The sequence below is a fragment of the Rhineura floridana genome, chromosome 2, assembly GCF_030035675.1.
Source record: "Rhineura floridana isolate rRhiFlo1 chromosome 2, rRhiFlo1.hap2, whole genome shotgun sequence".
NCBI lineage: Eukaryota > Metazoa > Chordata > Lepidosauria > Squamata > Rhineuridae > Rhineura > Rhineura floridana.
Window position 1 is genome coordinate 9233884 of NC_084481.1, and position 26328 is coordinate 9260211.

Here is a 26328-nt window from a genome sequence, read left to right on the forward strand (position 1 = left end):
TGGAAGAACTGAGCAATGCTATCTGCAGTTGTAGCTAAATATAGCTTCTATCTTCTCTCCTTAAACGCTTACTGATATAAGTTGCTTTAAAACTGGATTCTAAGTATGTAGTCTGTTTGATACTGTTAATTTAAGATATAGTGAGATCTTATCCATCTGGACTCTTTTAAAAGCAAGACAACAAAAGCATATATTACTGCACCACAACAGGGGGCAAACCAATATATACCCATCAATATGAGGAGGGCTCATCAGAATGCATAGATAGAATGAGCAGAGCTCAGTATGTTTGGGTCAATGTCAGCTTTTCCTTTTACTATAACAGCTAAGCAAAATTCAAAACTCGAGCCCTATCAACTGAAACTCATCTAATACAACAGGACTAGACAGTCCTCTGGATAACCTTAGGCATACAGTGTATTGAACTGTCCATTAATAGTACCTCAGTCTTGTCTGGACTGAGTTTCAGTTTATTGACTCTCAACCAGTCCATTACTGAAGCCAGACACTGATCCAGCATATCCACTGCCACACTTGCACACGTGAAAGAGAAACAGAGCTGCATGGGAACAGCTTATTGATAACGACACACTCCGAATCTCTGGATGCCCCCACTAAGCGGTTTCATATGGATGCTAAACAGCATGGGGGGCATGAGATAATATTGACCCCTGTCAAGCCTCACACTGAAGTCTCCATGGAATCCTCAAGCACCACTCTCCAAAGAGGACTGAAACCACCACAAAACAGTACTGCCCAGTCCCAACTCAGACAGTCTCTCTAGGAGGATACCATGGCTGCTGGTATCCAAAGCCACTGAGAGATCAAGGAGAATCAACAAGGTCACATCCCCACGTCTCTTTTTCTATACCTAAACAGTTTCCATGCCAAAACCAGGTCTAAGGACAGAGGGGAATGATCTAAGGGATCAGTCTCATCCAAGAGAGCTCTACATTGTTGGGTCAGCTTGTGCTGCTTTGAAAGTATGCCTACTTTTATACAACCCAGGAAAAGTCTTAATACAGATAATTTTAAGTACTTTGGCTTAACAGTGGGTTGAGCTGGCAAGCAACTACAAATGCATATAATTCATTAGTCAGGAGCAAACCATTGCACATACTGCAAAACAAGGCCCAAACCATTCATTTTGAGGCCTAGCAGATCTCCAAGTTTGAGTGCTTAAGAAAACCTGCTGAGGGAATAGACTGTTTCCCAAACAATCATAATCTCACTTTTTTGTTATAAACACACACAAAGCAGTGTACAAAAGCTTAAACCATGAACACCATGAAACACATAAACCACTTAAAAACAACAATGTAAAAGCAGGTCATTTAAACACAACAGCAGATTAAAAGCAAGAACACAAGAAACTGACAGAATAAAGGAGTAAAAGAATGCTAAAAAAGAAATGATCTTCAACACATGGAGAGAAGCCAGAAGGGAAGTTTTGCCTGAAAGCATAATATGTAATGACTTACAAGCAGAAGACATGCTCACAGCCTCCGATGTTCACAGGTTTCTTCAGAATTCCACTGCTATCAAAAAAAGAATATATATATTAAATGATTACTACGACCAAAAGATTCCTAATGAACTCCTGGTATAAAGCCTATAACTCTTTGTTTTATTATGACACTTTACACCTGCCATTTCACTGTGGGGAGCACTATGCTACAAAACAGCTCCCCCTATCCCAGTTTTGTAACAGAACAATCCAAACAGCCTAAACTTAGTGGAAAGCCCACAGCTCAGGATTAGCGCTCCTGTTTCGAACACAGAAGGTCCCAGGTTCAGTTCTTTGCATCTCCAGCTAACAGGATTTCAGGAAGCAGGACTTTGATCAGAACCCAGAGAGAGGCTGTCAGGCACAACAGGCAGAACTGGGCTAGACAGACCAATAATGTTACTCAGTAAAAAGCAGCTTCTTATGTCCAACTGACTTATTATACATAAGCTTTTATATATATATAAAGTCACACACATATACATGCATACAGAGAGTGCGAGAGAGCGCGGTCCGGGGCAATTGATTACCATCGGGAGCAGCGGAGGCTCTCTGCCAGCCGCCCCAGAGCCGCCCCAGTCTCCCTCCACGGGCATGCCGGCGGCTCCTGAGGCTGCTCCATCCGTCCAGCGGGCTCGTTCCCGGAGCGAACCCGGAGCGTAGCGGCTCGCATAATTCTGCCTCCCTCCGCGAGCTACTAAAAAAACAAAAAAGACGTCTGGGTGACCCAGTACGTACGAACCAGTTCAAATTCTGCCGCCTTCCGCCTCGACCATCCCAATGCGCGTGCGCCAATGGCTGAGGCGTGTGCGTCAAGCACCGTAGGGCTAGAAAAATTTGAGAGTCATGTTTTCAGGTACGTGCATACCAAACTTCCTAGTCCCACATAAAGCTTCTTCTTATATACATAAAAAAGTTTGCCTTTACAACAAAATCCTGCATTTCTCCATCACTTTCTATAGACAGCCCTAATTCCCAAGAAACTCGGGGAGGGGGAGGAACCAGGAAGTTCTCACTGGATTTGAGTGTATAAATTAAGGCCATAAGTCTATGGCGCGCAAACGAAGTTATTTCAGGAAGTTCATGTGCTCTGCCTTCAGCACCTCCTACGAGCGGGAAAGTGAAGAGGCGGGGCTGGCCCAGGGCCTCTTCAGATCTCATTAGGAATGGGTGAGAATTTCGATTCAGGTCGCATTTCAAGCAGAATTTATTAAATTTGCAATTTCTAAAACAATAGGAGAGCTGAAACACAGCCATCCTTCCAAATTCGCATTTATTAGAATTTTGAGATGCAGCTTGCCAACTAAACAATATTTACAAAATGCATATATTAGGGGAAAGTGTGCATAGAAACGAATGCATGAGTGAAAATAACGTAAAAAGGCATGAAATGATGAGAAATGGCTTGCAAAAATGTGTACCTTTGTCAAAACTGCTTACAAAAATGTGTTTATTTGGAGAAATTCGCACTAAAATGGTGGAGAATTTTCATGATTGCTGTAGAAATGTAGAGAACTGAATTTAACGTTGGAAAAATGAGAAACTGGGAGAACTGAAACTGACATCTTTCCATCCCCAGGTCTCCTTCATTTCCAGTGCAGTCTTCACCTATGTCTTACTCAGAAATCAGCCCCATTTGGTTCAGTGAGGCTTTCTCCCGCATTGCAGTTTTACAGCGCAATCTTCACTGTAGTTGACTCAGAAGAAATTTCCATTGAATTCAATGGGGCTTCCTCCCAGGCAGTGGAGTTAGGTCTACACTGCAGCCTTAGCCCTACTGAGTTCAGTGAGTTTTAGTAACAAGAAAGGGACGACAGTGCACATGGCACAAGCCTCATTGAATTCAGAGGGAATTAGTTCAGCTTAAACAAATTTAGCGTGACACGAGTCCTGTGCATGTTTTACTATATCCCAAGTAATTGAACATACATTTATTTATTTATAAAATGTATATCCCACTCCTCGGTGTGGATCATAACAATAAACATACTTAACCTAAAATCAATCAATAAGCAGTAAAACAATATTATACAAGTCATTGCACAGATCACTCCATCTCTCACTGCAGACTCTAGATGACTGCATCCCCCAAGGGGAGGTAAAAGAAAGTTGTCAGCTGGAGTTGAAAATTAAACAGCATTGGTACCTGCCATATCTCAAGGGAAAGGATCCACAGTGCTTACTTTCAAGTACAAGTTCTTGGTACTGCAGCCAAAACGCATGGGCAGAGCCTTTCCTCAATATCTAACCAGTGGTGTTAACTGTAGCCAATGAAAAGTCTACAACAATGAAATATCTGACGGACTGAGTTAATTCTGTTTTTTTGTTAGTGTGCTGCCAAAGCTTCCTATGGCTGTTATGGGGAGGGGGGCTGTTTTTTGTACATTGAATGAAAATGTTAATGGTTTATATTAATGTTCCTTTTCTCTATGGTGTAATGTTTTTATGTTTGTGGTTTTAAATGCAAGTTGCTTGGAGATCTCTTAGGTAACAAGGAACTAATAAGTTCAAAAAATCAATGTCATCTGTGGAGCAGAGACATTTCCCCCCCCCTCTGTAATTTTATCCTGGTCATTGCTAGGCTGTCCGTTTAGTTCTTAGGTTCAGCTGTGCAGCTGGTTAAAGCTCCCATGAAATTGCTCCTGAGATAAAATTTGTCATTGCATGATTGAAATGCACCTTTTCTACAAATCACTGCAAATTATAGGTGAGACAAAATATTTATCCATGCAGCCTAGTGGCTCAAGCTAGTAGTGGCTCTCCAAGGCGTTAGGTAGAGGTCATCTCAGTAGTGAATTACATTTATAATAATGATGAACCTGATGATTTATTCAGAAAAGGTGAAACGTGCAACTAGACTCATACCTTAGTAATAGATGCATGGTGGTACTTCACCATAAGACATAAGTCTCTGTCTCCCCTGGTATGATTCAGAGGTTTCCTATGTCATATGCATGAGAATCCTGTATTAAACTATCCTGGAAAACGTCACAGCTAATTCTGAGTCATCTCATAGGAAACCAGTTTTTACTAAATAGAAAAGAAAATATCTAGTCTTCAAAGGGGTAGGGAGATATGCTTGAAAACAAACAGCCATATATGAAGAAGTTTTTCTAAAGTGTTAAAACAGTGCCTGCCTCATTATTCTGGTCTATGGACTGCCTTCAAGTCGATTCCAACTTATGGCGACCCTATGAATAGGGTTTTCATGGTAAGCAGTGGTTTACCATTGCCTTCCTCTATTCTGGTCTATAGTATGCCATTTATGCATCCAGATTGTTCCTACTTCTCACTAAGTCACATTCATCCTCCAGCCACACATATAAGTATTATTATTATTCATTACATTTATACCTCGTCTTTGCTTTCATGATAGAAACCCAAGGTGGCTTACATATAGTTCCCAGGCGGTCTCCCATCCAGGCACTAACCAGACCTGACCCTGCTTAGCTTCAACAGGGTGCTGGCTCATGTGCCTTCAGACCATAGCCTACTTACTTAAATTTGAGCCCCAGAACATGGAGAAAGGTGTTATAATTAAGTCTACACCATGAGCAAGTGAATGCAAACAGTGGCGTCACTAGGGTTGGTGTCACCTGGTGCGGTAACTCATGGTGTCACCCCCATGGACCTCCTCCCATACCAGACCATACAGAATCCTTAGTAATGTTTTTTGTACTAATGTTACTCGTAAATCATCATTCCCATATATCACTGAATGTAATGGCAATAGTAGTGACATAAACAACTAGCAAAATTAAAATTACACCTTTAAATTACAATATCTTACGCACAGCTCAAATTCTTGCTCTTATTACTAATGGGAGTTAATTATCTTGCATATGCCCATAGTAAATTTTCAGATACTTTCAGTCCCTCAGCAATTTTCAAGTGGTTTGGGAACCCCTGGAATGTCCCTATGCTGCTCTCTCCCCTCATTTAGCTCATTTGGCTTCTAAGATGGCGACTGAGACGGATGCTCATTTAGGAAGCTCCGTAATTTAATTTAATTTTATCATCCATCACCATCATTTACCACCTACCACCTCTCACATTACCTGTGCCGTTGTTGACGGAGTGGATGTGGGTGTATGTGGGTTGCTGCTGGCTGTCGCTGCTTGGGCTGGATGCGTTTTTTCTTGCGGCCTTGGCGCTGCGGACTCGAGTGCTGCTGCTGCTGCGGGGCCGTCTCACCGCGGCCGAGCTGCCGAGTTGCTTTTTCCTTGCGGCCTCTGGCGCCGCGGACTCAAGTGCTGCTTATTGCGGCCTCTGGGGCCGTTGCCGCCGGGTCCGGGTGCTGTGCTGTGCCGCCGGGCCGCTTGCTGGCTTCGGGTCGCCGCTGCCGCTGGGTGCGTCGGGCTGCTGGTGTCGCTGGCGCTGCACCCCTTCTGGACTGCTGCCTGGGCTTGGGTGTCGCTGCCTGCCCTGGCCCCTCCTGGATTGCCACTTGTGGCGCTTTGGACTGTCGCTGGCTTGGACTGGGTCACCATTGCCGCTGCTGTGTGTCCGGGCACCGCGGCCTTGCCTGGTGCGGTCGTGCGGTCGTGGGCCGCTACTGGGTTGCTGCTGGGGCGGCCGTTATTACCATCTGCCGGTTGCTGGAGTGTGGCGGCTGTTGCTGGCGATCTTCGCACACTTACTATCTGGCTGTGGGCTCGCTGCTCTCGTTGGGTTGGACGTGCTGTGGCTGTTTCCATTGCCGAAGATTGTCACGGGTCATCATTGCGGTTCGTGGCTCCCCAAGACGTTAACATCTCTATTGTGAACTGGCTGGTGGTCTGATAAGAACTAGACGTTACTGAAGATCAAGCTGAAGAAGATTCTACAGCTGGCTGCTTTTATTATTGTAGACTGTGGTTATGAATGAATTCTATGTATGATTGAATGAGTGAATGCAATTGAATGAATGGATACGTAGACTCAGATGGATGAGATATAGTTATACTACCATTATTGCCATTATTGTTATATTTATTTAAGGCTAGGAATTAGTTCGGACTAGATATCTGTATTGGATATCTATTGTTCATGGAAATAGGTATGGGCATTTAATATTCCAATTCCCATCCTATATTTTAGCAGTTACTATAGTCTTTATAGTGATTAGAGGAGTAGATAAATTGACATTAATTAACTTCGTGAGACAGTGGTACTGTACGAATCTATAGGGAACAGGTTCTGGATCTTGATCCAGACCTGGATTCAATCTTAGAATTGATCCAATTCTCCGGCGTCTGGGGATAGGGACATGTGTAGATCTGGGGGGGATGTGACAAAAAGGGATGGGGGCCAAGGTATACAAACATTGGGCGGCAGATGATGGAGTGGTGCTGGAGGCAGACCATGTCAGAATAGAGGAACAAGGGATAGATGCATAATATCCATCCCTTGTTCCAGGTCTGCCCATAACCCGAAGATAACTGGGGGATGCAAGATTCCAACCAACCTTCATTTGCTGCTGTGTAATGCCAGATCTGTGGTACAGAAAACATCCTGCATCCATGATATGATCTTGGATGAATCTGCAGACCTGGCATGTATAACGGAGACCTGGCTGGACAAAGCCTTGGCACCTATTCTAGAGACGATGTGCCCGCCAGGTTTCCGTTATGCACATCAGCCGAGGGAAGGAAGGCGGGGAGGGGGAGTGGCTGTCATCAGGAGTCCTTGGTTTTTGCCAGGTCTCCTCTCCATGGGACCAAGTTTGTTGACTGCATGTACTGGAGGTTGGGCCCGAAGGGCAGTTTAGGGATCCTGCTTGTGTACCGCCCACCTCGCTGCACGGCAGAATCCCTGGCCGAGGTGCTAGAGGTGGTCTCGGGTATGCGCATGATGTCCCCAGAATTGTTGGTGGTGGGTGACTTCAATGTGCACGCCGAGACCACTCTCAATGGAGCCCCTCGGGATTTCCTAGAAACCATGACTTCTTGGGAACTGCACCTTAGTAATGCTGAGCCCACCCATGTAGCCGGTCATGCTCTTGACCTTGTATTTGTCCTGGGAGAGGAGAAAAGTGCTCTGAAGTTAGGGGCCATTACTTCTACCCCTGTGTCATGGTCAGACCACTATCTGGTAAACGTAGACTTCTCGATGCCGCACACCCTCTGCAAAGGCACAGGACCTATTAGAATGGTCCGCCCCAAGCGCTTGATGGATCCAGAAGGATTCCTGACTGCGCTGGGGGATTTGGAACTTGCTGAAGGTCATTCAGTCGATGCCCTGGTGATGGAGTGGAATACAAGGATCACCGGGACGTTAGACCGAATGGCCCCAAAACGTCCTCTCCCCCTGGAAAGATCCCGGACAGCACCATGGTACACACCACGATTGTGTGTTCTGAGGCAGGAGGTGAGACGACTAGAACGCTGGTGGCGTAAGTCCCGCTCCGAAGATGCCCGGACACAAGTTAGAGCAGCAGTAGCTGCCTATCATGTGGCAATAAAGGCAACAAAGAAAGATTACTTTGCTGCCTCTATTGCATCAGCAGAGTGTTGTCCCAGGAGGTTATTCCAAGTGGTCCGAAGCCTGGTCGGTCCAGTTGCTCAGGAACCCTTGGAATATTTGAAGGCCTCCTGTGACAATTTAGCAAAACACTTTGCTGATAAAATCGAACATCTGAGAAGCTCGATTTCGCATACCATGAATGCAGATAGTGGACCAGAGTTGACCAGTCATAATGTGATCCAATGGGATCGGTTTCGGCCTCTTCCTTCTGAGGATGTGGACAAGGTGTCAACTGTGAAACCTACCACCTGTTTCCTTGATCCATGCCCATCATGGCTCGTGATGAGCTGTAAAGAGAGATTGGGCGAGGGGATCAAGGTGGTGGTAAATGCATCCTTGAATGAGGGTGTATTGCCATTAGCCCTCAAGGAGGCAATTATAAAGCCCATCTTGAAAAAGCCCTCCTTGGATCCCCAAGATCTAAACAACTTTTGCCCAATTTCTAATTTACCATTCTTGGGCAAGGTCATTGAACGAGTGGTGGCCAATCAGCTGTCAGCGCACTTGGATGAAACGGATTATTTAGATCCATACCAATTGGGTTTCAGGACTGGACATGGAACTGAAACAGCCTTGGTTGCTCTGGTGGATGATATGAGGATGGCACTAGATAGGGGAGAATTCACCTTTCTGGTCCTCCTTGATCTCTCAGCGGCTTTTGATACCGTCGACCACAGTATCTTACTGGATCGTCTGGAGGGATTGGGAATAGGAGGCACAGTATTAAACTGGTTCCGTTCCTTTCTCTCCGATAGACACCAGCAGGTGGCATTGGGAGATGAGGTTTCAGACCCTTGGCCCCTCAACTGCGGTGTGCCACAGGGCTCTATCCTTTCTCCCATGCTATTTAACATTTATGTAAAACCGCTGGGAGCTATCATCAGGAGGTTTGGGCTGCAGTGCCACCAATATGCGGATGACACTCAGCTCTACCTCTCATTCAAGTCCTCACCAGAGTTGGCTGTGGAGACCATGTCCAAGTGCCTGGAATCCGTGAGTGGATGGATGGGAAGAAACAGGCTACAGCTGAATCCTGATAAAACGGAGGTACTGCTCGTGGGAGACAAAGGAGGGTTGGGAAATACTGACCTGGTGTTTAATGGGGTAAAACTGCCCCTGAAGGACCAGGTCCGCAGCCTCGGGGTGATCCTTGATTCCGGGCTGACCATGGAGGCTCAGGTTTCATCGGTATGCTGGGCAGCTTGGAGTCAATTGTGTCTCATCCGAAGGCTGCAACCCTACCTTCCTGTCCATCAGCTCCCACTCGTAGTACATGCTCTGGTCACCTCTCGTTTAGACTACTGCAATGCGCTCTACGTGGGGTTACCCTTGAAAACAATCCGGAAATTACAGCTGGTACAAAACACGGTGGCTCATTTACTTATGAATAGCCGCCGTTATGATCATATTACCCCAGTGTTATACAATCTTCACTGACTTCCAGTTATTTTCCGGGCTCAATTCAAGGTGTTGGTATTAACCTTTAAATCCCTATACGGTTTCGGCCCAGTATACCTGAAGGAGCGCCTCCAACGTCATAAAGTGTGCCGCCCTACAAGATCTGCCACTCAGGGCCTTCTCTCGGTTCCGCCGACTAAAGTGGCTAGGTTGGTGAGGACTCGAGAGAGGGCTTTTTCTGTAGCAGCCCCCACGATTTGGAACTCCCTCCCAATGGATCTTCGACATGCCCCTTCCCTAGATATATTTCGCCGGGGCCTGAAAACTTGGCTTTTCCATCAGGCCTTTACGACCTTTGAGACTTCCAAGGTGAACTAGTTCTAGAACTGTAATATGAACAATCTACTAAATACTGTAATTTTGCATTGTACTGTACTGGCTATATTGTTTATTGTATTTTATCATGTTTTATTGTACGCCGCCTAGAGTGGCCACTGGCTAGATAGGCGGCCTATAAATTAAAGTTTATTATTATTATTATTATTTAGGTGCCTGGGATGCATGCATGTGGACACACCTCCTTACAATTATGGAAAGTGATTCTTAATAATAAGTCTCCAGACACAAAGTTACATAGGTATTTATCAGTTGTTTAGTAGAAAATTCAGAGCTGCAGGGTCCCTTCATGATAGTTACAGCCACGTACACCCTTTTTTGCTCCTGGATTAAGAATGAGGTCTTTGTTAATGCATTCTCTCACAACAACAAACATCTCTAGGAGCCAATCAGCATGAAAGTGGAGAGCGTTAGCAACTGAGAAGAGTCTTCTCAGTGGCTGACTCACCTCCTTTCACTCTGATTGGCTCCAATCTGCAGAAAAGGCAAGGAAGCATATTAGAAGACTCTTCTCAGTGACTAACACACTCCCTTTTCATGCTCACTGTAGGATGCTTGGAGACATAGGGACCCTGCTCCCAAAAAAGCAGAGGGACTAAGATCCCCTGGGCGACTACCCTCCTGGTGCTTATGGACATGACCGTAATATATTTTGTGACGTGCAAGTTCAATATTATTTATTAAGTGTGTTTAGGATTACACTGATGGCATTCCCAAATATGTACTTTCACACAGACTTTGGTTTTCCATAACACAATGTTTGTCCAAGCCTCCACACTTGGGGGGGCACTACTTGCACACCCCTTCCATAAGCACATCAAAGTTGGATACACACCTGAACCAAGAAGACCCAGACAAAAGGGCACTCAAAACAAAAAGGTAATTACAGTGGCTGAGTAGATCTTGTACAGTGGTTATACTGACAGGGCAGCCACTGTCCTTCACATTTTACTACATACTTTTTCCTATACAAAGATTAAATGTCTGTGTATGAAAAAGTAATATATGAAGTGGTCTCAATAGTGAGAAAAGTAAACAAGTGAATGGTGATCCAAATGTTTTTCATTCTCACGTTATGAAGCTAGCTGCCAGATGATGTATCACCTTCCCTACACATGCAGCGTAGACTGAAAAAACAGCACCCAAGCCACCATTCAATACGTGCACGTGTTCTTTCCAACATGAATCTACAGGTCTCAAAAAGTAATGTGTGACAAAGTCCTCAAACACCTTATAACATGCCTCAAACATGGTCTCTTGTTCTACCAGCATGCCTTCACACCATCACTTTGCCAAAACATAAGGATAGGTAACTTGCTTTTAGGGAGGTTCACAATTATGATTTCCTATTTATTTAATCTAAAAATATTTAAAATACATAAAAACAGCCAGGGGAAGATATTGGAGAAATATGAAATAAATACAAATTAAAAAGGGGGGGGGAGGTGAAGAGACCTTAAATGTGCTACTCACCATCTCTCAGCCTATCCTCCCCTCAGGATGAAAACAATGGAGAACCATGACCACCCCCAGCAAGAAGGGCACACTTAAAATGTAGAGGAAAAAATCATCTACAACCATAGTGTGAAATCAAATACTTATTGGGACACAGTATGAAGAAATATTTATATAAACATGACTATCAAATATGTTTATGAATTACACAATCTTTAAATATATTTATAGTGCAATCCGATGTTTGTTTACTCAGAAGCAAGTCCCAATGTATTCAATGGGGCTTACTCAAACTGGGAAGTGTGCAGAGAACTACAGCCTCAAGAGATAAGGAACTTGTTCTTTCAACTTGTTCTTTTAAGTTGAGACCTTATCCAAGTCTGAGTCTGTGTTTGAATTGCTTTTTAATATGTTTTTAAGTCTTTCCTTTTTTTTAAAAAAATGTTTTTTTAAAGCTTTTAAAAATATTTTCAAAGATGTTTTAATATATTTTAAAGTCTGTTTTATGATGTTTTAAAGTGCTTTTAGTGCTTTTGTTTGCCACTCTGGGCTCCTACTAGGAGGAAGGACGGGATATAAATCAAATAATAAATAAATAAACTTCATTCACCCAACCCAAAATTCAGAATCATGCCTCTTTAGGCTGTTTTCCAACTGTTTATTCTTGCTTTATGGTTATTGGATTTTAAATGGCTTTTTTTCTTGTTGTGAGCTGCCTTGGTTTCCAACTCTACCTCACAGGGTTGTTGGAAAGACTACACACACACTGCAGATGTATAAATACATACAGCCCATATAATAGTTTATTATCAAACCAGTTGGTCATTGCAGAAAAATCAGTATTAGTTTTTTAAAAATCAGTATTAGTTTCCTACAGAATAAAAACTGTAATACCTAAGTAAGCCCTGCCTACTTGCTTTAAAATAGGACTGGGGGGGGGACAGAAAGACAACACAAACACAATTCTTTTTTACATTCACTCCAAAGTCTCATTGATTTTCTGCACATTCATAACTATGTCTAGTCAAAAGTAAATCCTATTGAATTCAATGGGATTTACTCTGGAGATATGGGATTAGCAATGCTTTTACCCCCACAAAAGCAAGTATTGGGAAGGTTTTGAAAACACTGCCCAGGATCTGACTCCTACACACAAGAGGGGAAAAAACTGAAATATATATACTTACCCAATTTATGAAATTTTCAGATAAACGGGGAGGAAGCCACCATTTTCTGACCTTGTAATGAGGGTTACTAGACACTGCCACAGGTCAACCAAACACTTCACTGATTGGCTGCAATCCTGAACGGGCAGGGTTAAAGCTACGAAGTGCTATACAGTAGTTTAAAAAAAGATTTAACGGGGGCGGCTGACGTTTTTATGTATATCTCGAGAACCGGACCACCTAGAAACTTTTTTAAAAAAATTAAAGCTGAGAATCACCCCCCTCTGATGGTGTTACCTGGTGTGGTCTGCACCCCCCGCACCCCCCTAGTGACGCCACTGGGGGGGCGGCTGATGTTTTATGTATATCTTGAGAACCAGACCACCTAGAAACTTAATTTTTAAAAAAATTAAAGCTGAGAGTCACCCCCCTCTAATCGTGTCACCTGGTGCGGTCCACACACCCCGCACACCCCTAGTGATGCCACTGAATGCAAAACAAGCTAATCTGCATGTTTTCTTTTGAGGACAGGACTTAAGGAGGGCGACAAAATGTGTGTGCAAAATGTGACAAGACCCTGTGCCTGCACAAGTCTCTGTGCCTGATACTTGACAAACCAATGGATACTGTATTAACATGTTCCTAAAGAGGCTTCAAACGCTTCTGTATCTTCTGTTCATCTGCCTCATTTATCACATTCTTTCTGACACAGATATTTCATTGGCCATTGTTTTTGTTCAATAACATTTCGGGGTGCAGCCCATTCTGCTGCTTTTTATTGCTTGCTGTTTTTAAAAAGATACCTCTGCAGAAATCTGCACACACATCTCTTGTGTAATTACTGAAGCACATAAAGCAGTTATAGCACAAATTTATCACTTTCAGGTAGAAATACTCTGAGCCAAATAAAAGATAGAATAGGGATGCCAAAAGCAATTTATAACAGGCTCACTGACATTTCATGTTGTAAAGCCCTACCAGTGAATAAGCATCAAGCCATAAATCTCTACACAAACTTGATTAGAGCAAGCAAGGTATTCGTGAAGGGAGCCTCATCATAAAAGAATTATGTGATCCAAAGCAGCAAAATTTGGTTAACAAAAGTCATTAAAAACAGCTGTTAGTAAAACGTGCAGGCACCCTTTCTTTTAAATTTCCCTGTCGTCCCATCAGCTGTTTGGACTAACATAAAATGTTTATTTGGTAAAAGAGCACTGGCACCATTGCACTTCCTTTGTATGCTATAAAGAGCTTAATGCAAATCTCAAGAGTCATATTCAGTGTGTGTGTCTGAAAATGGGGAATCATTGCTACATGTGGGGCTATAGCAAAGTTTGTAGCCGAAAACCTCCTTCCATTGCAATAACACCTACACTTGGTGTGCATTCTGCACCAGGCTGCTCCCAACATAATGTTGGCTGCACGAAGCAGCCAATGTGGAGTGACTTCCATTCCCTTTGCCCATGTGAATATTCTTTCTCCATGCTTATCAGGGCCAGCCCAACTTTTAAGAGAGTGAGGCAGCCACTTCAGGCAGTGAATGCTGGGTGGCTAAGAGTGATGGTACAATACCAGAGGCCAAAGCTATGTATGCCACACTGGCTGTTGTGCTCTGATGCTGCGGAGGATGCTTGTTCTTGCTGAAGTAAGATTTAACTGCCAATACAGTCAGCTATCCATCTATTGAATGTGACACGTAGTGTGGGAGAATTAGGTCTTACCAATGCCACAGAGTTCCTGCTGGATCAGGCCAGAAGGAACAGAACGTTTGCAGGAGATTGAGACCATACCTGTGTAAAGGTTTTAAAAGGTTTATTGAAAGATATCCGATTGACTCATCCAGAGGTGCCCTTATGAATCACCCATTGTGGGAATGGTAAAATGCAAAATTACATATGCCCAATAGTCCTGATCTTTCATACGCAATCATGCACGTAACTAGGGGCCAGCCGATTACTCTAGCGAGGAAGAAAAGACTTGGAGAAGGGAAGGAGACATGCTCATAGTCTCAGGTGGCAGGCTGTGGTAGAAAACTTCTAAAACCTTCTGGTGAAGATTTTTAAGGACTCATGCTCGTGATATCTTCACTGAGCCCTGGTATCTCATCCATCAGTAGGTCAGTTGGCACTTGTAGTGATGTCAGTCTCTTGGCACATCTGTGTTCTCAGGACTGCATCTGCTCTTTCTCATACCAGCTTGGAGCCTATCAAGGGCGCTGATCACATGATCTCTTTTAGGGTGCTCAGACTTATATTAGAATTAAAACATTTGTTTATGTTTAATGTATTCCAGACACACTCAGTTGTTGCTTCAGAGTCTCCAAACCATCTCCACTTTCAGCAATAAGCTTTAGAAAGAAGATTCATTCACACTTCTCACCCACACCCACTGCATGTTATCATAACAGAGACCACTCTGTCATAGGTGGCCTTGAGCAACTAGCTGGTTCCATAGTGCATATAAGCAATGTAAGAGACACTGAGTTTTGTTTTACAAACAAGGTGGAGAAAGTTATAAACATTTCTGTCTTTATCTCAAACACTGTATTTCTGTCTGTTTTACTACTAAGAGCATTTCTTATATATATATATTAGATACAATTATAAATGTGAATACAATGATAGAATAATATTTATAGTAAATGCATAGCAGTGCAAAAGCTTATGGAAATATTCCAATAAATGGCATGAATATATAAGTGCATCGTGGTGTTCAGGCATTGGTACATATAGGAAGATGGAAATATACAGCAAATATACTTTAATTCATGTCAAATGCCCTTTGCTGGAGGCTAGCCCTACTCATTATCAACAGGCTGAGCCATCTTTTATAAACCCACTGACATTGGTTGGCTTGGGTGCTAGCTTGCAAGCTGGATGCCTCCATTGCTATTTGGATCAAGATCATACAAACATTCAGATACAGAAAGGCTACTGTAAGTCACCATCAAAAGAAGAACAGTGGTAATGAAACAAAAATGCTAGGTTTTCACACGACAGCATTGATAAAACAACTGATGATGAACATTCAAATGAATACATGTGCTATTTTAGTTTTGGTCATAAAATATTCTGCCTCCAAAGAGTCAAGAGTGGTACATATGTCCAGCTGATCTTCAGATTCTGCATAGGTCAAACCACCTTGTCTTCAGCACTTGCCCCAGGCACCTGGTTGGCCACTGTGAGAACAGGATGCTGGACTAGATGGGCCACTGGCCTGATCCAGCAGGCTCTTCTTATGTTCTTATGAATGTGATCACATACCAGTTTCCCGACCATTCTGTATACAAAAAGAAAGTTAACATCATGTTTGAACTGAACCTGAGATGCAAAATCAGTTAAGAGAAGAAAAAGAGGCATTTCAAGCTATTTGCATAAACAGTACTGATTTCCATAACATTTTCTAGGTACAGAATCATTGGTCAGCAGGTCAAGACAAGTAATGTACACTAGGGCTGCTGTACATGATTTATGGTTCCAATCAGAGCTTGGAAGTAACTCGTTATTTTTAACGAGTTACTTGTAATTAGTTACAATTTTAAATAACGAGTGGATAATTCCATTACATTTGGCAAGTAAAGGAACAACTAGTAATTTCCCTACTTTTCAGCTGCAACTTTAACGTTTCCACGTTAGGTTGCACGTTACTTGGGGGCGGGAACAAGGGGAAGTCAGCTCCTCGCTGTGATTGGTTAACACAAGACATGTGCCTCACACTGATTGGACCTCTGCGCAGACTCTCTTCCCTCGTGATCTGTGTTAGGAGGCACGAGGGAAGAGGTGAATAGGCAGGGCCTGCTACCGTCTGACTCTGAGAGGACAAAATGGACGCCGGAGGAAAAAGCCAGGGCAAGGAAGGCAGCAGCAGAATGGCGAAGAGCTGTGGAGGTGAGTGACGATGATTTTTGTGTGTGTGTGTGTGTGCCCCGGTGTGTGTGTTTTCGGCTGGAGTCTCTGGTTTTGGGGGGGGCTCCGGCTCTCTGGCTTCCACCCCTTACTCTCCGCTTCAATTTAAAAAAAAAAGTAAGTTTCTAGGTGGTCTAATTCCCGAGATATACACCAAAACGTAACCCCCCCGCACAACTTTTTTTTAAACAGATCCATGCTCTAGCTACAACTCCCATCAGCCCAATCCAGTGGCCATGCTGGCTGGGGCTGATGGGAGTTGTAGTTTAAAAAAGTAACTTTTCAAAGCTCTGGCTGTAACCCCGCCCTTTCATGATTGTAGCCAATGACACCAGAGTTGTGACTTGTTGATCCAGGCATACCTAGGCTGAACGTCAGAATATGGTGGCTTTGAATTTTTTGCAGTTTGCGTAAGTAATATGGCTTAATGTTTTTTTCCCTCTTCTGTCCAAGAGTCAGACCCTGGGCTATGAAATATGAAAGTATTTAATCCAATATCTGCTTTTCTGGGAGTAAAGCCATTTCTGGGAGTAAAGCATGTACCTGGAGTAAACCCCATTGAACTCCATTAGGACTTGCTTTTGAGTAGACATGGTTAGGATTGTGCTGTAAATTAATGGGACTTGTGAGTAAACATAGTGCAGACTTGTGTTTGTGTTGTAAATCTCTCTCCCTCCAACCCTATTTTTAAAGAAATTAGGCAGGGTTTATCACAGTTTTTATTATGTAGGAAACTAATACTCATTTTTTTAAAAAATGAAGTTTATTTATTTATTTATTTTTATTATTTGATTTATATCCCACCCTTCCTCCCAGTAGGAGCCCAGGGCAGCAAACAAAAGCACTAAAAACACTTTAAAAATCATAAAAACAGACTTTAAAATATATTAAAACATAACATCTTTAAAAACATTTTTAAAAGCTTTAAAAACATTTTTTTTTAAGAAAAAGTTTAAAAACATATTAAAAAGCAATTTCAACACAGACGCAGACTGGGATAAGGTCTCAACTTAAAGGACTTGTTAAAAGAACAAGTTCCTTATCACTTGAGGCTGCAGTTTTCCCTGGTTGAGTAAGCCCCATCGAATACATTGGGACTTGCTTCTGAGTAAACAAACATAGGATTGCACTATAAATATCTTTACAGGTTATATAAATAAACATATTTGATAGTCATGCTTATATAAATATTTTCATAGAATCATAGAATAGTAGAGTTGGAAGGGGCCTATAAGGCCATCAAGTCCAACCCCCTGTTCAATGCAGGAATCCAAATCAAAGCATTCCCGACAGATGGCTGTCCAGCTGCCTCTTGAATGCCTCCAGTGTCGGAGATCCCACTACCTCTCTAGTAATTAGTTCCATTGTTGTATGGCTCTAACAGTTAGGAAGCTTTTCCTGATGTCCAGTCGAAATCTGGGATCATCGAGAAGAGATCCCGGCCCTCCTCTGTGTGGCAACCTTTCAAGTATTTGAAGAGTGCTATCATATCTCCCCTCAGTCTTCTCTTCTCCAGGTTAAATATGCCCAGTTCCTTCAGTCTCTCCTCATAGGGCGTTGTTTCCAGTCCCCTGATCATCCTTGTTGCCCTCTTTTGAACCTGTTCCAGTTTGTCTGCATCCTTCTTGAAGTGCAGAGACCAGAACTGGACACAGCACTCAAGATGAGGCCTAACCAGTGCTGAATAGAGGGGAACTAATACTTCACATGATTTGGAAACTATACTTCTGTTAATGCAGCCTGATATAGCATTTGCCTTTTTTGAAGCCACATCACATTGTTGGCTCATATTCAGCTTGTGATCAACAACAATTCCAAGATCCTTCTTGCATGTCGTACTGCTGAGCCAAGTATCCCCCATCTTATAACTGTGCATTTGGTTTATTTTTCCTAAGTGTAGAACTTTGCATTTATCCCTGTTGAATTTCATTCTGTTGTTTTCAGCCCAATGCTCCAGCCTATCAAGGTCCCTTTGAATTTTGTTTCTGTCTTCCACGGTATTAGCTATGCCCCCCAATTTTGTATCATCTGCAAATTTGATAAGCATGCTCTGTACCTCCTCATCCAAGTAGTTAATAAAAATGTTGAAGAGCACTGGGCCCAGGACCGAGCCCTGTGGTACCCCACTCATTACTTCCACCCAGTTTTGTCATGCTGTGTCCCTATAAGTATCCAATTGCATACTATGGTTGTACAATACTTCCTTTACATTTTAAGTATGCCTTGGGGTAGTCATGGTTCTCCATTGTTTTCATCCTGAGGGTCAGATAGGCTGAGAAATGGTGAGTAGCCCATGGTCACCCACTACACTTCATAGCTTATTTCCATTTTGAAAAATTAATTAAAACAATTTACATGCAGGCAAAATTTATTAAGCGGATTCACACAATATGTGTAAAGCACATCCAACTCGCATTTAAAGCGCATGACTTCCCCTAAAGAATTCTGGGAAGTGTCATTTCCCCCTCACAGTTATAGTTCTCACCACTCTTAACAAACTGCAGTTCCTATGATTCTGTGGTGGGATTCATGTGCTTCAAATGGGTGTTGAATGTGCTTTAAAGGAATGGTGTGGATCTGCCCTAGGTATGATGTTCATTCAAGAGTGAATTGAAAAGAACAATTTTAAAAGATACTTCTTACTCTTACTCATTTTTCAGACCTCTTTCTGAAGTAAAGGGTCAAATCTGTAAAAACATTTGGAGCAGCCACATTAAAAGATAAGGGCAGGGTATTCCAGGCAGGGGGTTGCCAACCCTGCTTGGATATGGATGTCTTTGCAGAAGAACCCTAGTCAAGGTTTACCAACAGCACAGTCCAAACTATATCTACTTAGAAGTCAGTCCTGTTGAGTTCTATGGGGCTTAATCCCTTAGTAAGTGTGTTTAGAATTGCAGCCTTCAGGAGCCTCCATCTTTACTCCCCAAAGCTCCCATCTAACATCTCCACAACACTAGGCTCCTTTGTCTCTGCTGTGGCCTTCTGGTGACTGCCCTAGCCTGAAGGCACTTAACCCTTCTTGCTGAAAGCAAGTAGGCTAGATTAAATGTTCCCTACCCAGGCTCATATATATAAAAGATAAACGGCATTTTGTCAAAAGTATTTTTGTCTACATTTTATACCTCATCCTTGGTTTTCCAAGCTTGGCATGAAATGCTTCTCATACAGAATTAATTTGAAATGCTGCATATTTATTATAATCATCATATTCAAAATAAAAAATATATGTACCGCCTTCAAGTTGATTCCAACTTATGGTGACCCTATGAATAGGGTTTTCATGAGGCTGAGAGGCAGTGACTGGCCCAAGGTCACTCAGTGAGCTTCATGGCTATGTGGGGATTTGAACCCTAGTCTCATTTTGTTCTCACAACAACCTTGTCAGATAGTAGGTTAGACTGGCCCAGGCAGGGTTATTTAGTGAGCAAAAATGATGCAAATAGGATCCCTTTTAATTGTGCTATCAACCTGCTTACTTCCACTCTGACTGGGGGATCTTGCAGCATGGGGAAGAGATGGGGGCACATCACAGCTGAAGTTCACCCATACAGGAGCATTATCTCTTGTTTATTACAGAGACGCCTGTTGCAGGTTTTGCTGCTGAGAGCAGCAGTCAGTTAGTGCGGCCGCTTGAGTCACAGCTTGTTGATCCTGAGGAGGCAAAACTAGAAAGTGAGGTTCAGAAAGGAGGCCCTGTGCACGAGGAGGAGGAGGGCATGAAGCAGTGCCAGTTGCCCACAGCCACATCTGCAGAACAGCAAGTACCATGGTTTGGCTTTGAGAAAGCTTGTACATTTGTGAGCCAGTGTGGGAAAAATTACTGCCTTCCAAGGATCAAAAATCTGAGATCAGCTGTTTCCTCCTCATCCAATGTGAAGAAACATTTTGAGGTAAGCCTTTGTCATGCTGGTCCTCAAAGAGTGTCCATTGTCTATTTATGTTTAAATTGTGAAGTTCCTCTTCCATTTTTTCTTGGATTCATGCTTTGTTCTTCTTCCTCAGAGGGCACACCCTGAGAAGCTGAGAGCAATTGAAGAAGCAATAAAGGCAAGGAGACGTGGCCTTCCTGAACCAATGCATGACACCCCTCCTCCCAAAATGCTGAAGCAGCAGCAGACAACCCTTGAGAGGTGGGGATCTGGCAGGGAGCCTGTCACCCAGAGCAATCTCGACAGGAGAATCATTGATTTCATTGTAGAGGAGACATTACCACTTCAGACTGTGGGCAAACCATCATTCATTAATCTGGTTCGCATTGGACTCCCCAAAGATCTCACCATCCTATGTGCCAAGACTCTGAGAGACAGAATTGAGAAGAGAGCATGCCACATGAGAGAAACTCTTGCAAACCGAATGGGTGCTGTGGCATATATAGCAACCACTGCAGATTGTTGGACCAATGGCAAGAAGAGTTACTTTGGGGTAACAGCCCACTGGATCAACCCAACTACCCTGAAACGTGACGTCGGGGCCTTGGCTTGTAAGCGTCTGAAGGGGCGCCATACATACGATGTCCTTTCAAAAGCACTGCATGATGTACATGTGCAGTACAGGATCCACAACAAAGTTATGTGCACTACTACAGACAATGGCTCCAACTTTGTGAAAGCGTTCAGAGTTTTCATGGCCAAAGAACCGGTGGAAGCTGCAGGCACCAGTGACGATGATGGTGATAACCAGGAGGAGGAGGAGGCTGAGGTGGAGTTTGTGCCTATCTGTGAGATCCTGGACACAGGACCTGAGGCAGAGGAAGAAGCTGCAGACTCAGGAGAGGATTTTGTTTTACCACCACACCAGAGATGTGCTAGCCACACCCTCAACCTTGTGGCAACACAAGACATAGAGGCCATGCTTTCTGACTCCTCCAAAAGTAGTGTGCTTGGTCCTTTCAAGAAACAGTTTCGTTCCTTGATGGGAAAGTGCAGCAAGTTGTGGTCCAAGCAGAACCAGTCAGCCCAGATTACTGAGTATATCCATGCGCAATGTGGTGTGTATCTGAAGGTACCGAATAAGACCAGGTGGAATTCCACCTTTGATGCGTTGAAGCAACTACATGAGCTCCTGTCAACTATGCCACTAAAAATGCATGCCATAATGGACCGCTGCTCCTTGTCCAGGATCACAGCTGCCGAGATTGAAGTGGTACAGGAACACACAGAGATTATGGAGCCAGTAGCCCAGTCCCTAGATATCCTGCAACGGGAGAACGGCATGTTCATGGGGTATTTGCTACCAACGCTCTGCAATCTGGACCGCAAGTTAGAAGGACTGGAAAACAAACCTGAGAGGTACACATACTGTTTTCAGCTGCTGAGAGGTGTGCGCGAAGCCCTAAGAAAGCGGTTTGCAGCTATCTGGGAGGATAAGAGGCTTCTTCTGGCAGCCTGCCTACACCCTCGCTTCAAACTAGATTGGCTGGAATCGTGTCAGGCCACCACCCATACCAACAAGTAAGAACATTAGGGAAGCCCTTTGGATGGATTACTCCAAGGGAAATGTTGTCTCAAGGGAGGCATCAGAGGGCTTAAGGTGGTAGGCAGGGGCTGGTCCTTTTCTTCCTGGGGCTCTTCATCACAACCTTGGGTTGCTGCAGGTAATCCTTAAGGGTCTGCTGTGCTGCCCCATGAGTGTGGTGACTTGGTCACCTTCCTACCTTCCATGTCATCATCCACAGGCTCAGGCTGGACCCTGAACCAGGGGACATGACAAGCATCAGGAAATGAAGAGCAGATGATGGTTTCCTAACATATATGTGTTAACATATCCTCTCTCTTTCTTAGATACACAATGGAAGCCTTGCTGAAAGCTGAAATAAAGATGGGTGTACTTAATGAGGACAGTGATCAGTCTTCAGATAAAGACCAGGAAGGAGATGACTTAGAAGATGACTTCTTTAACTTTCTGCCCCAGGGCAAGAAGTCAGCAGTGGACGCTGCTGAGGAGGAACTGGTGAGGTACCTGAGGTCTCCCAGCAGGGAAGTGTCAGCACTCCATGGCTTTCCACGTGTGCTGCAGTGTTTTTTGCAGCACAACACAGGCATGCCTTCAAGCGCCGCAGTAGAACGCCTGTTCAGTACTGGTGGCAACGTAATGACTGTAAAAAGACATTCCTTGTCTGACATGCTCTTTGAGCATCTTGTTCTTTTGAGACATAACAGAAACATGTTAAAGCATTTCAAGTGTAAAATTTGATTTCAAGAGTTGGGGTATCTTCATTGCTTGGGGGGATGTGAGATTCTGTTATGCCATTATGTTAATCTTACAGATAATTTTTTTTATTCTACTACCCCCTGTGTGTGTGTGTTTATTTTTAATATTGTTTTAGGCTTCTTAGATGTGCAGCAGCCAAGGCCAGCACCTTGTAGGAGTTTTTTTAAAAAAGTAACTGAAATGTAATTGTAGTGATTACTTTTGAGAAAAAGTAAAGTAATCAGTTACTTTCAGAGCAATTGTAATTGTAACGGTAATTACTACTTTTTGGGCCAAGTAATTGTAACTGTAATTTATTACTTTTTAAAAGTAATCTTCCAAGCTCTGGTTCCAATTTGTAAATACAGATCAGGCCCAATCTAGCATGGACAGATTCATACCCAATCCAGATCCAAATCTGGATATTACAAATCTCCAGAAATCCCATTGAATTACATTGCAAAACCGAAATGGCCATAGCTTTCTTGTTTTTGACCCAGAGACATGAAATGTGGAGACTTGGTAGCTGCTGTATAGGGGATTAAATTTGCCAACTTGCAGGTAGATAGCCCCAGGGGTTTTCATGCTAGCCACCTTTAAAGTTTAAAATGTTTTAAAATTAAAACAAACATAACAGCTTTGTTTTTTCACATATGGGCATGAAATTTAGTGACATGATAGCCCCTATAGAGGGAATTCAACCTGCAAATTTCAGGTGGTAGCTCTGGGAGGTTTCATGCTAGCCACCTTTATATTTTGCTTTTTCAAAAAAAAATTTTTTTTTAAAGACTCATGCTCCTGTGTTTCACCAGTTCTTTTCTTCAAAAGTTTGAAAAATTGTTTTTTTAAAAATTAGGTTTGCGATACTAGACACGAGTGCATAGCATTAGGCTGGCAGCACCATGAAGGCAATATGCACATAAAAGGTAAAGGTGTCCCCGCACTTGTAGTGCTAGTCGTTTCCGACTCTTACGGTGATGTCTTGCGATGTTTACAAGGCAGACCGTATATATGGGGTGGGATTGCCAGTTCCATCCCCGGCCTTTCTTTACCCCCCAGCATATGCCGGGTACTCATTTTACCGACCACGGATGGATGGAAGGCTGAGTGGACCTCGACCCCTTTTACCGGAGAATATGCACATAGGGACATGAAATTTGGGGACATGGTAGTTCCTATAGAGGGGATTAACCCTGCTAAATTTCAGGAGGGTAGTTCCAAGGGATTTCATGCTAACCACTTTTAAAGTTTGCTTTAAAAAAAAAGTTGTTTTTTAAAAGGAGACTGTTGACTGCTCAATCATGCCATAATTGCTTTTTCCAAGAAAGTTCTTTTTAAAGACCCTGTCATATAGGGGACAGATTGCCAAGAGCAGTAGTGATTGAGGGAAAAATAAAAATACTATTTAATATTAATAATATTCTCTGCTTTTTAAGACTTCACCCCTTGCAAGCACTATGATTGGAGACTATTGGGTGGGGTGACAGCATTCTAGCCATCCTCCCTCTCTCCTCACCCTGGTGTTCTCCTTTATGGTGGTGCAGTTGCTGCTTTTCAGAGATATCCTCTCTGGATTCATTAGAGACTGTTTTGAACTACACATCTGTACAAATCTCTACAAATTGATTCGGTATCAGTTGATCTGCTCAGTAGGGATTTGTAACTGCTTCAACGTGATTTGGACAGGATACAAATAGGCCCGAATCAGTCTTATTTGGTTTGTAATTTGTACAAATAAAGTGCACAGCCCTAACATACACACTGATGGCAATGCTCATTAGCAACTGGCTAACTAGAGGCTGGAATGTTTCACTTGTATTATAAAGTTCTATATTATTATTCTTTAAATATTATAATGCTTAGCATTTATATAAATATATAATATAGAATATAAAGATCAAATAACGAACAGGTTTGAGCCTTTAAACTTAGTTGGCAGAGAACCAGAACAACTATGGACTGAAGTCAGGGACATTATCAGGGAAGAATGCATAAAGACAATACCTCGTGTTAAAAAGAGAGAAAGAGCTCAATGGATGACTGAAGAAACTCTTAAAATGGTTAAAGAGAGAAGGAAACGAAAAGGAAAAGGAGATAGAAACACAGTCAGAACCCTAAATGCAACTATACAACGACTAGTACGTAGGGACAAAGAAAACTATTACAATAGTTATTGTATAGAAATAGAAAAGGACAACAAAATGGGAAGAACAAGAGCCCTATTCCAAAAGATTAGAGAAATGAAAAGGAAATTTAAACCATGAGTAGGGATGTTGAAGAATCAACAGGGGAACACGCTGACTGACCGAGATGAAATAAAAGGAAGATGGAAGCAATACACTGAAGAACTCTATAAAAGAGATGACAGGATGACAGATTCATTCACGGAGGAACCGTATGATGAAGAACCAGAAATTTTAGAATGTGAGGTCAAAGCTGCTCTTAAAATTCTTGGAAGAAACAAATCACCAGGAATAGACGGCATACCAATAGAGTTGCTACAAGCTACTGAGACTGAATCTGTCCAAAGTTTGACAAAAATCTGTCAGGAAATATGGTAAACTAAACAATGGCCCAGAGACTGGAAGCATTCAATATATATCCCACTTCCAAAGAAAGGGGATCCCAGAGAATGGAGCAATTATCGAACTATTGCCTTAATATCCCATGCAAGTAAAGTAATGCTCAAGATTCTACAACAAAGGCTCTTACCATATATGGAGCGAGAAATGCCAGACGTCCAAGTTGGATTTAGAAAGGGAAGAGGCACCAGAGATCATATCGCAAACATACGTTGGATAATGGACCAAGGAATTTCAGAAGAAAATCACCCTGTGCTTTATAGACTACAGCAAAGCCTTTGACTGTGTAGATCATGAAAAACTATGGAATGCTTTAAAAGAAATGGGGGTGCCACAGCATCTGATTGTCCTGATGCGCAACCTATACCTTGCACAAGAGGCTACTGTAAGGACAGAATATGGAGAAACCGATTGGTTCCCCATTGAAAAGGGTGTGAGACAGGGGTGAATTTTATCACCCTATTTGTTTAATCTGTACGCAGAACATATCATACAGAAAGCGGGATTGGACTAAGATGAAGGAGGTGTGAAAACTGGAGGGAGAAACATCTATAATTTAAGATATGCAGATGATACCATACTCTTAGCAGAAACCAGTAATGATTTGAAACGACTGCTGATGAAAGTTAAAGAGGAAAGCACAAAAGCAGGACTACAGCTGAACGTCAAGAAGACTAAAGTAATGACAACAGAAGATTTATGTAACTTTAAAGTTGACAGTGAGGACATTGAACTTGTCAAGGATTATCAATACCTCAGCACAGTCATTAACCAAAATGGAGACAATAGTCAAGAAATCAGAAGAAGGCTAGGACTGGGTAGGGCAGCTGTGAGAGAACTAGAAAAGGTCCTCAAATGCCAAGATGTATCACTGAACACTAAAGTCAGGATCATTCAGACCATGGTATTCCTGATCTCTATGTATGGATGTGAAAGTTGGACAGTGAAAAAGGCGGATAAGAGAAAAATCAACTCATTTGAAATGTGGTGCTGCAGGAGAGCTTTGCGGATACCATGGACTGAGAAAAAGACAAATAATTGGGTGTTAGAACAAATTAAACCAGAACTGTTACTAGAAGCTAAAATGATGAAACTGAGGTTATCATACTTTGGACACATCATGAGAAGACCTGATTCACTAGAAAAGACAATAATGCTGGGAAAAACAGCAGGGAGTAGAAAAAGAGGAAGGCCAAACAAGAGATGGGTTGACTCCATAAAGGAAG

General features: G+C 42.8%; 1 protein-coding gene across 3 annotated transcripts in view; it reads right to left on the reverse strand.

Annotated features, from left to right (window-relative positions):
- Nucleotides 1-2389, reverse strand: part of BARD1 (BRCA1 associated RING domain 1) — a 56418-nt gene extending 54029 nt beyond the window's left edge. Inside the window, exons 1-2 of one of the 3 annotated variants that reach the window (XM_061607696.1) lie at nt 2038-2386; nt 1482-1538 (exon numbers count right to left, since the gene is read on the reverse strand). In XM_061607696.1, coding sequence (XP_061463680.1) covers nt 1482-1538; nt 2038-2180 — 200 coding nt within the window. In that variant the 5' untranslated portion in view covers nt 2181-2386. Of the gene's footprint in view, nt 1-1481; nt 1539-2037 lie in introns of all 3 variants that reach the window. The other 2 variants (XM_061607699.1, XM_061607698.1) reach the window with 2 other exon arrangements.
- Nucleotides 2390-26328: the final 23939 nt, after the last annotated feature.